Below are 17,565 nucleotides of genomic sequence, written 5' to 3'. Positions count from 1 at the left end.
AATAAGGAATTAAGAATAAATATGTACACAGGTTTTATTAATTATGCTAAATATAAGTAAAAGCACAGTTTAGTCATGGATTTGTATTGCATTAGTGAGTCAAGGAAAGCGATCGGGTTATGAATTTTAAGGAATGTCACTTCTGTAAATTTATACTTTAGGGTGGAAGGAAACACTTGAGTTAATGATGAGATGTCGTGTTTAGCAATGGGTGTGATGTGGTTAAGCTCTGTGTAACTGAGGTGAGGTTGTGATATGTGAGTTAACAATAGAAATTCCCACTGGATTTAAAAAAAAAAAAAAAAAAAACTTGTTTGTATTACAAAGTACCTACACTAGGACTATACTAAAAATAAAATGATGAATAGGTTGCATCGGACACTTGAGGAAAACAGCTGGAGGTTGGAAATTCCTACTGAGTAAGTACTAAGTACTATAATTCCCGAAATTCCCAGTTCAGACAGTACTTAGATGTTTGAAATGTTAGTATAATACCCGCGGATGTGTGATAAAACTAGATGTATTATATATTAGGAGGTGTATAGACGACTATTAGGTTATTACTGTAGCGGAAAAAGCTGCAGGTGAGGAATTCCAGCGCGGTTTTCCCGAAATTTCCAATGCGATTTACAGTAAAAGTATAGTATCTACAACAAAACTGCTTGCGGAAAACTTATTTATATTGAGGTATAGTCCAAATTATATATATAGTTTTAAGGGAAAACTTCGAGGAAAAAAAAAGTTGAATTGCACTTTTATTACGTAACTTTTAGGTCTCGACGCAGGAAAACACATGTAGTTTTAAGAATTAGAAACGTATGTCGATCAAACTTTTTAAAGTCACTTTGAGATAGTTCTGCTTTAACACTATAATCGTTTGAGGACGGTGGGGAGTCAGGGGGAGTCTAGAAAAATCACTGAGTGTCAAAATCTGTCAAATTTACTCACAGCTGATCGGAAAAAGTGTGATATGTAGGTAGTGGGAGCACCCACGGAGGAAGTTGAGGTGCCTCCGGATTCCTCAGAGAGTGGCCCATCCACCAGCACAGGAGCCGCAGTTCCACTCCTCAGGGTTCAGCCGCAAACACGGGAAAACCTCTGATTGGCTGAAATCTTCTTTCTGTTGCTGTTCAGCCACCCGATGTCGGACGGTCGTGAAACTTGGTCCAGGGCAGCTCCTAGTAGTGCTCTACACAATTAGCTGTGCACCAACTGTTCCTGGATAATCCACTGCCCACAGGAGCCTTCGAAAGCTTGAATTTCGGCGGTTTTCCGCGTTCCGCTCAGTTTCCCAGGCCTTTTGCAGGTGGAAGATGAGTCATGCGGCGTTATGTGGTGGTGCCTCCGTAAAGGTCATGAACTAGAGAATACGGATCACTGTGAATCATTAATCTATTGCCTTGGTTTATGAGAAATTTCACTGGGGGAAACTTAGTATAGTTTTTTCACTGATACGAAAATGGGCGTAGTCCCTCGGATTTGAAAGGTATAATTCTGAAACTTTGTGGAAAGATGCACACAGACACTTAGCACAGACTCACGGTTCAAGTTCTTAAAGTTCCCGATATAAAACGAAAGTTTTCAGCGACGATGTGGTCGAAAGTTCGGATGGAAAATTTTGTTTTTGTCACAACTTTTTATTGCGTGCACCGATTTTCACGAAACAAACACCATTGTGTAGCGGGCACAAACGCGATTATTTTGATATATAACACTAGTACTTTCTTGCGAAAAAACCCAATTTTAGGAATTTTTGACGCGGAGCTTTGCAAAAACGTGGCGCTCGGCTCGGAGGAGCGCGGGGAACTAGGTTAGGTTAGGTTAGGTTAGGTTAGGTTAGGTTAGGTTAGGTTAGGTTAGGTTAGGTTAGGTTAGGTTAGGTTAGGTTAGGTTAGGTTAGGTTAGGTTAGGTTAGGTTAGGTTAGGTTAGGTTAGGTTAGGTTAGGTTAGGTTAGGTTAGGTTAGGTTAGGTTAGGTTAGGTTAGGTTAGGTTAGGTTAGGTTAGGTTAGGTTAGGTTAGGTTAGGTTAGGTTAGGTTAGGTTAGGTTAGGTTAGGTTAGGTTAGGTTAGGTTAGGTTAGGTTAGGTTAGGTTAGGTTAGGTTAGGTTAGGTTAGGTTAGGTTAGGTTAGGTTAGGTTAGGTTAGGTTGGGGTGCTAAGTGCGGGAAACCTCCTCGAGTGCCCATTCCCTTGAACGTTTACCTCTCTCTCTTAATCCTCTTGGATTCGGTTAGAGCGGTGGCTGACAAGGGATTTGGGACGGTGCACCCTGGGCGGCAGCCAACAACTCTCCGTTATGCGGGGTCTTGTTGGTTGTTGGCCAATATCCCGCTAACCAGCCACTCTCTCCTGTCTGAACAATCAGACAGTGAGCAGCAGATGTGGCTTGCGCGGCGTTCAGGTCTTGGACGTGGACCTGCGTCGGGCAACTCGTTACCCCAAATACTGGGGCCGAGGGTGCTGTGCTATTAAAAGCCAGCGCCGCGAGGAAGAAAACCTCATCAAAAATAACCCCAATCCCAAGGTCTAGCGTGCCGATGGGATGAATGGCGGGGGGGGAACCCCGTCCCGAGCGCTCACATGAGTGTAGGAGGAGTCAGGGACCTCACCCTGATCAAAAAAGGAAAATATGAAATGGCGAGTGACAAAAACTATTTACCCCAGGAGGGTACCAGCTTCGCTGGAGAATCCCTCTCTGCATCTTCGGATGTGGACAGCCTCACCGTATCTGGGGGGGGCATCAACCGCCATAGGGACGCAAGTCCCTCTCAACAATCAGTCCAGACGGACTCTGACAACGACAGCGACTCTAGTCTCCCAGAGGCTTTGCTGAACGAGGAGAACAGAGGTGGCAGGGGTAGTGCTCCCCTGAAAAGGAAAGCACCGGAAGTATCAGGAGCTATGGAACGAGGTCCTAAAATCAACACCGCCATCAGGGGCCGGCCTCGCACACCAGGTATGCGGCGCACACAAGGCGCAACTGAAGGCCGTAAACGCGCCACTGTAGTGGACGAGCACTTGGGGGTGGTCCGGGCTGCTGCCAACAGGGTGCTCGAAGAAGCCGATAAGTCCGGAAACCTCAAAGGGACGGTGTGGCGGGCCATGAAAGAGTCCTGCCAACAAATATTGGAAGCTGCCGAGAAAATCGAGGCCCAACAGGTGGAATCGGAAGCAGTTCGAATACTCACAGCGGACAATAAAAGGATGAGGGAACAGCTAGAACTTCTACAGAAGGAAACAAAGGCGCTCCGTACGGCCTACTCCGAAAAGGCGGCTGCGCCTTTAACCTCAGGGACGGGAATCACAAGGACCGAAATCCAAGAAGTCCTTGCGGACTTTAAGGAATCCTTAGAAAGGGACCTGTTTCTGAGATTGGGGGGCATGGTTACGGATCGGCTTAAGGAGGCTGAAAAAAGGGGCATTCTTGCTCCCGAGCCGATTATGCGCCCGCCCCTTACGACAGATAAGAGGCCAAATGAGGTTGAACGCCAAAACCATGAAGAGGAACGGCCAACAACACTAATGTCATCCGCAAGACCTGGACCAGCGGCGCGAAATACAACCCGTCGCAGGCCACAGCCGCAGGAGGAAGAGCCACAGCCTGGCCCCTCTCAGACAACTGAAGCTCCTCTGACCAACCAGGAGAAGGAAGGATGGGCCACTGTGGTGAAAAAGAAAAAAGGCAAGAGGGGAAAAGGCAAGGGGCACGGAAAAAATTCCCCCCCTGACAAGCTGAAACCCACCCAAGCCCAGGTCCGAACCCCCGGGGTGTCTGCGAAGCCGCCACCTAAGAAAATGTTCACCCCACCAAAGTCGTCGGCGGTGGTGGTAACCCTACGGCCGGAATCCAAAATGGATTACAAATCAGTTATGGCCAGGGTCACCACCCTTAAGCTACCGTCCATTGGGGTGGACCACGTGGCGGTAAGGAGAACTGCTACCGGGGCTCGCATTATTGAGATCCCCGGAGCTCACAGTGCGGTCTCCGCTGACACCCTGGCCGAAAAATTAAGGGAGATGGTGGGCGATGAAGCCCAAATATCACGGCCATATAAAACGGCACAAATAAAAATTTATGGCTTCGATGAGTCAGTGACCCAGGAGTCCCTAAAGGAAGCTGCAGCTGAAGCTGGAAACTGTCCACCGGGACAGATAAGGGTTGGCGCTATTCGCACGGCACCTGACCAGACCGGGGCGTCTATTCTAACTTGCCCTGTAGCAGCCGCCAACAATTTGATCAAAGCCGGACGCCTACTGGTCGGATGGTCGGCCGCCAAAATCAAGGGGCTCGAGGCCCTGCCCATGCGATGCTTCCGCTGCATGGGCTTGGGCCACACTAGGGCCCTCTGTCCGTCTCCGGTGGACAGATCCAATGTGTGCCACCGATGCGGCCAAACGGGCCACATGACGGTGGAATGTAGCGCCAAGGAGCCATGGTGTGCCGTGTGCCACGCCGCAAAGCTCCCGGCGGGGCACGTAATGGGGGGAAAGGCCTGCAACCCCCCACGCACCAGGGGTAAGACGGCCCTGGCTACGAGGGAGGTCTCGGAGGGTCGACTAATGGAACATTAATGCCAACACGACCCTCCCACCACCTGGAAGTTCTGCAGGCCAATGTCAACCACTGCGCCCGTGCCCAAGACCTCCTAGTCCAGCACGTGGCGGAGTGGGGCATTGGCGCTGCCATAGTGTCGGAACCCTATTACGTCCCCCCGCTTTCCAACTGGGCTGGCGACACTGAGGGGCTGGTGGCGGTTACTGCTCCCCAAATCGGAAACCACCCACCTCTCTCGAAAATTGTGAGTGGTAGAGGTTACGTGGCGGTGAGATGGGGAGTTATCGCAATAATTGCTGCATACTTCTCCCCCAACGAGCCGCTTCGTGACTTCGAAGACCTCCTTGAGAGAGTGGGTGGGACGATCGGGAGCATAGCGCCGACACCTGTCATGCTGATGGGAGACCTCAACGCGAAACACACGGCATGGGGTTCTCCCGTCGCCAGCCCAAGGGGGGAAGCCCTCTATGACTGGGCGGTGGGAGTGGGGCTTGAAGTCCTAAACCGGGGCAACGCCGCTACCTGTGTGCGGCGGAACGGGGAGTCGATAGTTGATGTGACGTTTGCGACCCCGGCCATTGCCGCGCGGGTGGCGAATTGGCGTGTCCTGGAGGATGTCGAGACCCTCTCCGACCATTTATATATAAGGACGACGGTCTCCAACATGCCCTGTTCCCAAATGCCCGGTCGGGACGAGGGGGGGCGGCAAGGGTTCCCCAGGTGGAATATGGCAAGTCTCGACAGGGACCTGGCTGAAGAGGCTGCCATGATTATCGAATGGAGAGAACCCACACCAAGCCGGTCCCTTGGTGTGGAGGAAAGGGCAATAGGCTTTCGCGTGTCACTCACTGAGGTGTGTGACGCATCCATGAGGAGGTCCGGCCCGTTGCCTGCAAAGGCGCGGGTTCACTGGTGGTCGGAGGACATTGCTGAACTCCGACGTCTCAGTAACCGCGCCCGTCGTAACTACACCCGATGCAGGCGGCGACGGAACTGGGTAGCTGGAGAGGAGGAGCGACTCCATGCTGCCCTCCAGGAGGCTAAAAAATCCCTGTCGATGGCAATCACTAAGGCTAAGGAGGAAGCCCACGAGGCGTTTCTGGCCACACTCGACAGGGACCCGTGGGGGAGGCCATATAGGGTAGTGCGCAACAAGATGCGCCACGCCCCCCCCACAGCCTCCTTAGAGCCGGATCTCCTTAATAGGATTGTCGAAGGCCTATTCCCAACGGCCCAAACATTCGTTCCTCCGAGAATGTCGGCCCCCGAGCGGGAGTCCATCACGACGGAAGTGCCACCGGTGACGACTGAGGAATTTGACCAGGGAGTAGCGCGCCTAATGGCCTGCAAAAAGGCCCCTGGCCCAGATGGCGTCCCTGGTCTGGTTCTACCGGTGGCCTTAAAACACCTGGGGAGCCGTCTCAGACAGCTCTTTGATGACTGTTTGTCATCAGGACGGTTCCCCAAACCGTGGAAGGAGGGCAAGCTCTGCCTACTCAGGAAGGAGAGCCGGCCCGAGGACTCCCCCTCGGGGTGGAGGCCCCTACTGATGCTGGATGAAACCGGGAAAATGCTAGAACGCATTGTGGCCAACCGGATCATCCAGCATCTGGAAAATGTCGGGCCCAACGTGTCGCACCGCCAGTACGGATTCAGAAAAGGGCGGTCGACCGTTGACGCGATAGGGGCCCTCCGAATATTCTCGGAGGACGCAATGGAACGGAAGGGAGGGGCCGTGGGTGTCTCGCTGGACATAGCGAATGCCTTCGGCTCCCTCCCATATGAGGTAATAGAGGAGGCACTCAAATACCATGGGGTGCCCCTCTACCTCAGGAACCTCGTAGGGCACTACCTTACTGAGAGGGTGGTGCTCTACGAGGACAGAGAAGGCGTAAAATCCAAGGCGATGACCTGCGGTGTTCCCCAGGGGTCTGTTCTAGGGCCTCTGCTATGGAACATCGGCTTCGACTGGGCCATCCGCGGGGCCCTGCTCCCCCGGATGACTGTCATCTGCTATGCAGATGACACGATGGTGGCCATCTGGGGAGAGAAGCTGGAAAGCACCCTCAGGGCAGCCGCAGTCGCAGCAGACCTGATGGTCACCCGCGTCAGGCTGCTGGGGCTCAGGGTGGCCCTCAACAAGTGTGAGGTCATCGCCTTCGGAAGCAGGGGATGGAAGCCGCCTGAGGGCGCGTCCATATCCATCGGTGGGGAACGAGTCCAGGTGAAACCGCATATCAAGTACCTAGGTATCATCCTGGACTCACGCTGGAACTTCCGGGAGCACTTCAAACGACTGGCTCCCCGGATAGTCGGTGCTGCGTCGGCCATGGGCCGGCTGCTGCCCAATGTTGGAGGGCCCAGTGCCCCGTGCCGCAAGCTATATGCGGGTGTAACCCGAAGCATGGCATTGTACGGGGCACCAATCTGGGCAGATAGGCTCTCCAAAGCCAACGTGGCCCAGCTGCGGAGGCCACAGAGAGTGGTGGCCAATCGCATAGCTCGGGCCTACGTAACGGTGGCATGGGCGGCGGCGTGTGCACTGGCTGGCACCCCACCGTGGGATATGGACGCTAAGGTTCAGGCGGAAGTATATTGGGAGCGGGCAAGGAGGCGAGCTGTGGGGGAAAGGCCCGCCCCAAGAGAATTAAGGACTGTCCGTCAGTTGGCCGTAGACAGGTTGAAAGAGCGATGGCGAGTAGAGCTGGAAAACTCCCCGTATGGTGTTCGAACCATCGGGGCGCTCCTCCCATCGCTCGAGGAATGGATGGAAAGAACGTACGGCCAACTGACGTACAGGATGACGCAGGTGATGACCGGACACGGGTGCTTCGGTCATTACCTGCACAGAATAGGAAAGGAGGAAACCCCGGTCTGTCATGAGTGTGGGGAGCCGGATGACACGGCCCAACACACTCTGGCAGACTGCGGGAAATGGACCGAGGAGAGGGTGGCCCTAGCAGTGGCCCTAGGAGGAGGAGGCCTGGATCTCTCGCTGCACAACGTCATCAGCAAGATGTTGAGCGGCGAGGGACGCTGGGATGCAGTATACTCCTTCTGCGAAACGGTAATGTCGCAGAAGGAGGCTGCTGAAAGGGAGCGCGAGGCACGAGCGCATGCCCCTCCCCATCGGCGAGGACGAAGAGGCAGGCGGCGGGCACAATATGCCCGTCGTCTGCTAGGATAGTGCCGTGAGGCAACGCCGGGGGGCGTCGTGGTAGAATGTTCGCGATCCCATGGCGCCCCCAATAACGGCCGGTGCGGAAACGCCGCAGGGGGGTTTAGTGGGTAGTCCGGGCTAGGCCTGGGAGTCCCACACTCCCCGGGAACAGTGTCCCCGGGGGCCGGTGCCTAAATGCATTCCCCCCTGCGAAAACAAAAAAAAAAAAAAAAAAAAAAGGTTAGGTTAGGTTAGGTTAGGTTAGGTTTTTTTTTTTTTTTTTTTTTTTTTTTAAATAAATTTTTCAGCTACGGCGCGTGGCCTGTACCTTTTTTAATTTAATGAATGTTTTAAGTTTAGAAAATTTTGTTGAAACATCCAATTCGCTCCGCGAATTTTCGTCTTAATAACTAAATACCATTGGCGGTTACAAAATACTAAATACAATTAACTAACTCTAACTCTACGAACAGAACCCCAGAATGGAGCAGACCAGGACCCCCTGGCAGCACCCGTTCACGAGTTGACGCATGGGTCAGCCATCGCAAAGCTCAACCATATTGGAGGGAACCTCACGACCCGGCCCACGACGCCGCCGCCAGATTGACCATTTTCGTGAGCATGACGTACTCCATTTTGTAGTTCTGTCCATTGTCGTCTTTTTTTTTTTTTTTTTTTTTTTTTTTTTTTTTTTTTTTTTTTTTTTTTTTTTTTTTTTTTTATTGCTACTTAAGTTAATTTTTTTTTTTTTTTTTTTATTTTTTTTGTCAGGCTTATACTACTTTTAAAACTATTTTTTTTTTTTTTTTTTTTTTTGTGTCATTTTTTTTTTTTTTTTTTTTGTGTCATTGTTTTTTTTTTTTTTTTTTTTTTTTAATATTGATTACGTCATTTTTTTTTTTTTTTTTTTTTTTTTTTTTTTTTTTTTTTTTTTTTTATTTTTTTATTAAAGAGTATTACTACTTACTGGCTAAAGTTATTCATGTCCGAGATGTCGCCAACGGTCCCGCCGAAGGCTGTTGTCTTTTCAGGGGGGGGTGTCACTTTCAGGCCTCCTCCAGCTCCGCTTCGGATGCGAGGATGTTGTCCCGAGTCTTGTCGTCACCATGCCAAATCGCCATTTTCAGGTTGTAGTCCCGGATGGAAGCGTCAGTTGCTCTCTCTGCACGTTGAATAAAACGAGCTACTGCGTCGTTCTTTTTATTATCCACGTAGTACACACAGGTCTTCGTGTGTCTAGAGATTGCAACTACCGCGTGTGGGACACTCTGGGGCAGCTTGGAGTTTTTGGTTGTTGTACGTACGATGATCACTGTATCAAACGTGCGGCCCTGGGCTTCATGAATAGTAAGGGTGCAGGAACCCGAGTTGGCTCCATATCCTTGGCTGATTAGGAGCTCCTTCTCAGCCTGGGTATGGGTCAGATACAACGTATCTTCCAACTTCGGGATATTAGCCCCTCTATATTCTTTCAGTGTCAGGGAGCGCGTAAGATTCTTGGCCGAGTAAATGCCGCTGTAGATTTCACTAAGGGCATACGCCACGTCCTGTGGGTTTCTGTACGTACACAACAACTCCTTCGTGACTGTCGTGACTTTGTGGGGTCTGCAGTACTTCAGAGGGAACAGGTTGTGTCGGTCGATGTAGGGTAGCTGGTTGTGGTCTCCAATCAACAAGGTCTCGCTGGCTCCTGTGATCTTTGTAGCCATCACTATGGATCCGAAATGATTCATTAGGGCTTCGTCCACCACAAGACGGGTGCACGTTTCGCCCTTCATCATCCCGTTTACCAACAGTGAGGCCATGGTCCGAACTCGCCGTTTGGCTCGTTCTTCCCCGACCTTTGGTGTCAGTTTGTCCCTGAGATCTTTGACTGCTTCCCTAGTGGCGGTCACTATGAGGTCGCTCTCGATGTTGACGTGAGCGACTACCCATGTGGTTTTACCGCATCCGGGCACCCCGTTCACCCATGTGAAAGCTGTGGTCGCCAAGCATTCCAGTCGGGTGCTATCTGTCAGGTTCCCGAAGATGGTGTTAGCCATCTCAAGAATTCTGTCTTCTAGCATCACTCTGGTGCACTTGGCAATCACAACCTTCGGGTCACTGGGGGGACATATTGGCCGGATGAGGTCCCTCTCTCCCGGCTGGCTCTTTTCGAGTTCTATGAAGCCTTCCGTTGCGCAGTATGCCGCCATATACTCCCCGCACACGCTACCGTGTATAACACGTTGTGTGTCTAGGTCGTAAATTGCGGCCTCCGCTTCTTCCAGTTTCACTTCGAGCGACTTGACGTTGCCACGTTTGTAAGTCTGCAGTATCGCACTGCAGATGTCCGCGTTGACTTTCCTTGTGGCAGCCGTTATCGCTAAGAACTCTCGAAGAGCGTTCTCCATGTGTGCCAGCTGATCGTTCGCTGGCTTCAGCCGAGGGGGGGTCACAAGCCCCATATCCGCTCTGGTTCGCTGGGTGATCTGCGTAACCTCTTGGCGGGATATGGATGGGGCTGTGAATTTTTCCACTGCCGTTTCCAGTTGAACCGTTCCTCTGAGTTTTCTCATCTTCTCTTTTACCGGGCTTACGATAGCTTGGGCCATTCGGTTTAGGAGTGTGGCAACCGTGGACTTCTTCCTATCTTTGTCCTGGTCGGTGCCTTTCTGCTTCGACTGGCGACTCTCCTCTTCGAGTGCTTGTTGCAGCCTCTCCGATCCGCTGATATCCCGAACTTGGTTCAGGGATCCCCCGCGGCTCGTAGTGGCTTCGCTTCCACCCTGGTCACGTCTCAAGAGAAACCCGAGGTCTTGACCTCTGTTCTCATATACCACTACCTCATGATGTTTTGAGGCTTCAAGGGCGCCCAGATGATCTCTTGTTTCGCCCGTGTGGTGAGACACTGCCATGGCATCCACGCTTAGCACTCTAGGAATGGGAGTATCCCCCAGAACACAGCCCCCTATCGACGTTAGCACGCTGCAGACCTTCTGAAAAGCCGTAGAGATGTCATCAGTGGCGAAAAGTGCGATGGTTTTGTTCTTCCTCCGCACCATTCGACACCGCTGACCCCCCACGGAGACCGTAGGTAAGGCGTCGTAAACTTTACGGCGCATGGTCGTTTTGCTTGTGCTCCCGTTCAACAGGAGTCCGAGTCCCGGTGAGATATAGATGTTAGTCTTCGCCCTGTCGTTGCAGAAGGCCACTCCCACTCGTTCCGAGTTGTTGTTCATGAACATGGCAACTCCTCGGACCCGCAGCCTGGGCTTCCCCGCTTCTCCGGCTTTTAAGAGTGTGGACAACTGATCTTGGTTGTCTGATGAGTACTGCTGCACCTGTGTGTTGATGGTGTCGGTGCGTGTGGTGTTAGTGTCGGTGTTAGTGGAGTTGGTGTCGGTGTTGGTGTTAGTGTTGGTGGATGGTTGCGCCTCTGCAGTCTTATTGCGTTTTGTCGCAATGGCCGCTACTTCCTCGATGTAGTTGAGGAAGTGACTCCTTGTTGACTTATTTTGCAGCAGATCTCCCAACACTTCCCGCCTCAACTTTGTGTCGCAGATACACTCCAGGTTGTAACGGGCAGTCTGAAACCTGGGGCAGTCGAGTAATATGTGCCATACCGATTCGCTGACATTCGGGTCACACTCACATCCGGGACTGTCTCTCAACATGAACCGGTGCAGGTATTCTCCGAAGCCGCCATGTCCCGTCAGGATTTGTACGTGCAGGTGATTTAGATTCGTTCCTCGCACGAAACTGTAAGCTTTGCTTACATTGGGGAAGAACGTTCTTGTGACCGCACCTTGGGAGGCAGTATCGAATCTATCCTGCCATCTGGCTATAGATTCCTCCCTTATCTTCCTTCTGACGTATGACAGCGGAACTTCTGCGTAATCGGGTGAAGAGGTCTCTTTCGAGGCTCCTTCTTTGGCAAGCTCATCCGCCCTTTCGTTTCCCGCCGTTCCCACGTGAGCTCTGAGCCAGAACAAACGGACCTCCCTCCCTCGCGACCGCATCTCAGCAATGCTCTCCTTTATGGCCTTTGCCAGAGGATGGGTTAGCCGAGTGCTGCACAACAGATCCAGCGACGATCTTGAGTCGCTCAGGATGTTGATTGCTGCATCTTCGCTTTCCAACGCTCCGGACACTGCCCTGTGGAGTGCATAGATCTCAGACTGGAATACGGTGCACGTGGAGTCCAGGCTGAAGACTTGGCTGTGTGTCTCCTTGCCATCTTCCCACCATGTAAGTGCCGCTCCCACCCTGCCTTCCATTTTACTTCCATCGGTGTAAACCTGTGGGCCAGTAATCTGGAGTGCAGTTTGGGTGGCATCTGTCATGTCCTCGAGCAGAGTGTACTCTAGTTGGAGTTTAGTGGCCGGGTGTGGTAAATCTTTGGCTTTTACAATCTCCTCGAGTTTACGATCTGGTGGTAGGAAGTCGACGGAGAGCCCCTTCTTCGCCTCGTAAAGGGATGCCACTTCCTGGATTCTCAGGTCCAGCGGTAGGATTCCTGCAAGGATTAGCGCTGCAGGCAGAGACGTTGTTCTGTACGCCTTGCAGATCCTTTGCGCGAAACCCCTCTGGAGTGTATCTAGCGCTTTCCTGTTGGTTAGGTTTTCAGACGCTTTTGCCCATGCGCAGGCCCCATAGGTCGCAATAGGTTCTATTACTGCGACGTATAGTGTCCTGATAATTTCTCCATTAAGTCCCCAGGTGACTCTTGCTGCGCATATCAGCTGTTTATATATGCTGGCCGCTTTGGTGCAGATGTTTCGCACGTGCGAGTTGAAGTTGAGCCACCTGTCTATGGTCAGTCCTAGGAGTTTGATCTCGTCTACCAGAGATAGAGTTGTTCCGGACATGGTGATTTGGGGAGGAGTGTACTTCAGTTTTTTTGTTAGCAACATGACTTGCGTCTTGTGTGCTGCGAAGTTTAACTTGTTCTCTCTACCCCATTCTACCGTCCGCTCCAATATTCTGTTGACGCGATCCTCCATTCCATCTATGGACTCTCCGGAGAATACCAGGACCCCATCATCTGCGAAGGCCTGACAGTAGACTTCCTCGGACGATAATCTTTGCAGGAGGGGATCCAATATGATGTTCCAGAAAGTAGGGCCTCCAATGGAGCCCTGCACACATCCCTTGGTTGTTTCCCGCTCGCTGGTTTCGCCTGCATAATTAACGATTATCTTTCTGTCTTGGAGGTATGAGTCCACCATCAGGTACAGATTTCTGGGGCAACGTCTGATCCTTAGTTGGTTCATCAGAGCCGGCCACCACGCGTTGTCGAAGGCCCCCTCTATGTCCAGCGACACTATCAACACGGATCTTCCCGCTTCCTTTTCCGCGTTGACGTGCTTCAGCAGGTCATACAGGGCGTCCTCGGTTCCGCGCTGCGGCAAGAAACCGTACTGCCTTGGGCTGAGGGTTGGGAGTAGGTGCCATTGTAGTCTTCTCACAAAAAGTTTCTCTAACGTTTTTCCCAGGACGGACAACAGTCCGATGGGGCGATAGGATTTGGGGCTGGTGTAATCTTCTTTGCCCGGTTTGTTGAGAATGACTACATGGGCGATCTTCCACTGTCTCGGAAAGTAAGAAATGGCTAGGCATTTGTTGGCAATTGCCATGAATACTTCCCTTGAGCAGCGAATCGCTCTGGCACAAGTGTCCGAGGTGAACCCGTCCGGTCCCGGTGCCTTTTTGGGGTTTTGCTCTTGCAGCACAGCCTCCAATTCGGCCTCGGTGAACGGTGGGTCGTCCTCTTTCAATTCTCCCAAACGCTTTTGAGGTGTTTCTTGCACAATTTTTCGGAGTTGAGTGTGATACGGGGTATCGGTTACCACCGCGTCCTCAGGGTAGAAGGTGTTCGCCAGTAGATCGGCAGATTGCTTGGGGTCCAACGTCTTTCCATCCGGTCCCCTTAGAAGTGGCTCTTCTTTCCTTCCTGATGTTTTCCTGAGGACACGGTAGATTCCGTCCCACATACTCTCTCTCTCCTGCTTTGTGCAGAACTCCTTCCAGCTTCGAGTTTGGGCCTCTGCTGATTGCTTGGCGTATAACGCCTTGGCCTCATTATACTCTTGCAGTACGTGTTCCTTCCGGTGCGGGGCAGCGTTTTTAATCCTTTTCTTTTTACGAACGAGGTCCCTTTTTAGGTGTTCTATTTCTTCCGTCCACCAGGGAAGGGGGGTACCTTGGCGCCTTCTGCCTATCTTAGGGATCGCGCTTTCGCACGCTTCCCGAATAGCTGTTATGTAGGCTTCTGTAAGGATCTCCATTTCCTCTCCGGTCACTATCTCTCCTACTCTGGCAGGTGTTATGTCCCTTTCCGCAAGCAAAGACAGGAGTGTTTCGTCGAACGCTAACCAGTTTGCCTTTTTGGTGTTGTACACTCTAGTGGTGGGGGCTGCTGCGTGTTGCAACCGCACTCCTAACTCTAGTGTGTACGTGATGGCGTTGTGGTCTGATGTAATGAGCGTCCTGTCGACTTTCCAGTTCCTGATCTTTCCCAGCAGTGAAGAACTACACGCAGTCACGTCAACTATGCTGGTGCATAGAACGTTTCTCCGCCAGACTTCGAAGGTCGGTGTGTTTCCGGTGTTGAGGATGTGGTAATCCATTTCGTTGATGAAGGCGTTGTATTCCGTCCCTCTCTCGTTCTCGGATTCGCTGCCCCACCAGTGGCTCCAGGCATTCACGTCTCCCGCTAACAAGGTGTTTGGCGTGTTAAGCGATTTGCATGTCGCCTTGGTTCGCTCAATGTAGGGACCTATGTCGGCCGCTCCGTCAAAGTATACAGAGACTACTCCAAGCCTGAAGCTGCCTGCTTCCAGCACCACTGCAGATTCCGTTTCGGTCACCAGCTGAGGATCGTGTATGATCCTGAACTGGTCACCGAAAACTATTATCGCTGCTTTAACTGGGTTCCGGCTGCTGATGTTTGAGGAGCACTGGATTACTCTAGTGCCGGGGTACTGCTTTACTCTGCCGCTGGATCCAGTATATGGTTCCTGCACCAGTGCAATAGCAATACCTTTCTCCTCTGCTACTTTTAGTAGCTCGGCTGTGGCGATCTTGGAGTGCTGGAGATTGATTTGCACAATCCCCAGTTTTGTCCCTGCTCCTTCTCCAGAGGTACCAGGTCCGTTCATCTGGCTGCCCTTAGCAATACGCTATCTTAGAACGCGCTAATCTGTCCCACACTAAGCGCTCTGGGCACTCTTCGCTGAATGCCATGTGGGGGAAGATGTCGTGTGCCTTGGCGTCCTTGCAGTTTTTGCACTTTGGGGGCCTTTCCTCCTGCCTGGTTCTGCACTCCTGCCAGGAGTGGGCGCCGCCGCAGTAATTGCAATACTGCGCCGACTCCCGGCAGAGTGCTTTAGGATGTCCGAACCCTAGGCATTTGGCGCACTGCACGAGGGGGGATTGATCCTCTACATCTCTCCTGTGTATTGCAATATGGATCTTTCCCTCCTCAAGCATGCGCTTGTGGAGTAAGGGTGCAACCTCGAATACTGCGTGGCACTGTAGCGGGTTCCTTGCTCGCTTTCGGTACCTTAATCGGATGTGTTGTTGGTCGCCAGGAAGTTTTTCAAACAGTTTCCTGTTTTGGGCCTTAATGTGCTCGACCATCTCCTCATCCTTCAGGTACGCCATGATGTTATTCACCTTGATTAGGGGGTTTTGTGGCTTTGCCTCCTGAACTTTCAGGGATGCGTTTTTTTTAATTTGGGACTGCAATTTCCTGGCGTCCTCTTTATCCTCACAGCTCAGCAGGATCTTGCTGTTCCTCGCCTTCCTTACCCTGTCCACTATGACGCCGGTATTTTTAAAGTCCAGCGTCTTTGTGATTATCTCCAGCACTTTCTCTCCCGTATTGGTTGGGTCCGTGCTAGAGATTATCAGTGTGTGGTTGGGGTTCTTTTGTGGCTTTGGTGTTTTAGCCACGGCGGCATAGTCTCTTGCTTGCTGTTTGGGCATTGGAGGAGCCGTTGGGATTGCAGCGTTTTTAACTGAGGAGTTGTACCACTCCATAGTTTTTCGGCTGTTTGTGGCTATCTCCGACACCTCCGCCCTTATCGGGTTTAGCATTCCCTCAATTTGGGCAGCGGTGTCGGCGATTGCCAGTTCAGCTCCGAGTCCTGGGCCGGTATTGTTTGCCGAGTTGGAGAGAGCTACATCTTTTACCTCTTCTACACCATCGAGGATTCTCTTTGCCTTGGTCATCAGGGGGGCGGTGACCTCTCGGATTTCATCCCCGATCTCCTCTTTCGAGACTGGTCTGAGGCTTCGGATTTCTCGGAGCATACGCTCCATCTCCAGCCTCAGCTCCTTTACCTCCTCCTTTATGCCTTTGAAGGAGGACTCATCGGTCTCTTGCTGTGTGGGAGATTGGGGAGATACCTCACTTCGCTCCCTGATGGTGGTGGTGTCGGTCTTTAGATAGTGCACCTCGTGAACTAGAGATCCTACCGTGTTTGTTAGGTCCTGTAGCTTCTCCGACAGCTTAGGCTTCGCTGCCCGATTACTCCTCAGGGGGTGGCGCCTTGTTAGTCTGGCGCGTTTTGGCTTTTTGTTTGGCGCTGGTGTGGACTTTTGGCCCATCTCGAGGTGGACGGTCTTCACCGATTTGGTGACCACTCCGTCCATCTCGAAATTTAGCCAGCTCTGTACGTTCTCGACAGAGCTTTGAGTTCCTTTTAGAGACTCCAACATCTCTTTGAGCCTTGCGTCAAACTTTGCCTGTTGGTCCTGGAGGGCTTTTTGATGGGCTCTCTCTACACTCACCATGTATTTTGTTGCCCTCGTCCGTTCCAACTCCAGGTTCAGGCGGTGCCTGCTTCTGGATTCGGCCAGGGCGAGGACAATCTCAAAGAGATTGCCCATGCACTCCACAGCGGTCGCTCTTAATTCCCTTTTCAGGGTTTTTGAGCTTTCTACCGCGTCCTTCCCCTTCTGGTAGTAATCTCTGGCTGCGTCTGTTGCCATGTCCTTAGATACTCCCCTGTGTGGTCCGAGGGGGGGGAGTATGCTCTGTCTTCTTTCGGCAAACTCTTCACCATGCCATGCCCAGCCTGCCTCTGACCTCTCCTCCTCCCACGCCACTGGATTGCTCAGCTTCTCTTGCGAGTCGCTGGCTTCGGACTCTGGCGATTCCTCTTGCTGTGCGGAGGTGGTGGAGATCACTATCGAGTAGTGATCATGTTTTGGGGGGGCATGAGTGGGCATTAGCGGCTCTGGGGTTTCCGGTGACTTCGGAGTCGTGGGTGGTACTTCCCCTGTTGGCGTGTGTGTCAGGTGTTTTTCCTCTCCTGTTTCGACAGAAGAGGGTGTCATGGTTGTGGTGTTAGGTTTTTCCTCTCCTGTTTCGGCAGAAGAGGGCGTCATGTTAGTAGTGTTTGGTGTGTCAGGGGGTTGTGTGAGGTCTATCTGCGAGGCCTCTAGTACCGAGACGTCCGCCAGATTCCTGGCATCGTCTATTTGGCCTCTTCTGGCTGCAGCTTGCGCGCCTTTTATGACCACTGCTCTTCGCAACCCTCCAGTCTTTGTTTTCTTTTTGGCTGACTGTGCCAGTGCCCAGCTTCTTCCCACTTCCATGGCGCCTTTTGGTGGGCTCTTGGTCACCTTTTTGGCCTTTTTGGGAGCGGAGGTTTTGGGTAGTTTGCTGGGCCCTGGCACAGCTCTCTTGTCCTTTTCTGTCGTGTGCTGTCCCGTAACCAGTGGCTGGCGTGTGATCGGCGAGATGGGGACCGCCGGTGCACCTGTCACTTCGCTGGAGGCGCCGCTGTTCTCGGCGCGGACTTGACAGTCAGCCGCTGGGGATGGGGACGACGACATCTCGGTTTTTTTTTTTTTTTTTT

At 52.1% G+C, this 17,565-nt stretch overlaps 2 protein-coding genes across 2 annotated transcripts; one reads left to right on the top strand and one right to left on the bottom strand.

Moving 5' to 3' along the window:
- The first annotated feature begins 2,579 nt into the window (after positions 1-2,579).
- On the top strand, positions 2,580-4,571 carry LOC128683938 (uncharacterized). The gene has a single exon (XM_053770053.1). It carries the CDS (start codon positions 2,580-2,582, stop codon positions 4,569-4,571), a length of 1,992 nt encoding a protein of 663 aa, XP_053626028.1.
- A 4,123-nt stretch (positions 4,572-8,694) lies between these two features.
- Positions 8,695-14,856, bottom strand: LOC128683499 (uncharacterized). Its single transcript, XM_053769197.1, has one exon. The coding sequence runs from the start codon at positions 14,854-14,856 to the stop codon at positions 8,761-8,763; it is 6,096 nt and encodes a 2,031-aa protein (XP_053625172.1). The 3' UTR covers positions 8,695-8,760.
- Positions 14,857-17,565: the final 2,709 nt, after the last annotated feature.

The sequence above is a fragment of the Plodia interpunctella genome, chromosome 3 (assembly GCF_027563975.2).
Source record: "Plodia interpunctella isolate USDA-ARS_2022_Savannah chromosome 3, ilPloInte3.2, whole genome shotgun sequence".
NCBI classification, from domain to species: Eukaryota; Metazoa; Arthropoda; class Insecta; order Lepidoptera; family Pyralidae; genus Plodia; species Plodia interpunctella.
The sequence above is the reverse complement of the archived record's forward strand: the minus strand, read 5'-3'. Positions and strand labels throughout refer to the sequence as shown.

Coding starts and splice junctions, on each gene's coding strand:
- LOC128683938 (XM_053770053.1), top strand. CDS start 2,580: ATGAGTGTAGGAGGAGTCAGGGACCTCACCCTGATCAAAAAAGGAAAA.
- LOC128683499 (XM_053769197.1), bottom strand. CDS start 14,856: ATGAACGGACCTGGTACCTCTGGAGAAGGAGCAGGGACAAAACTGGGG.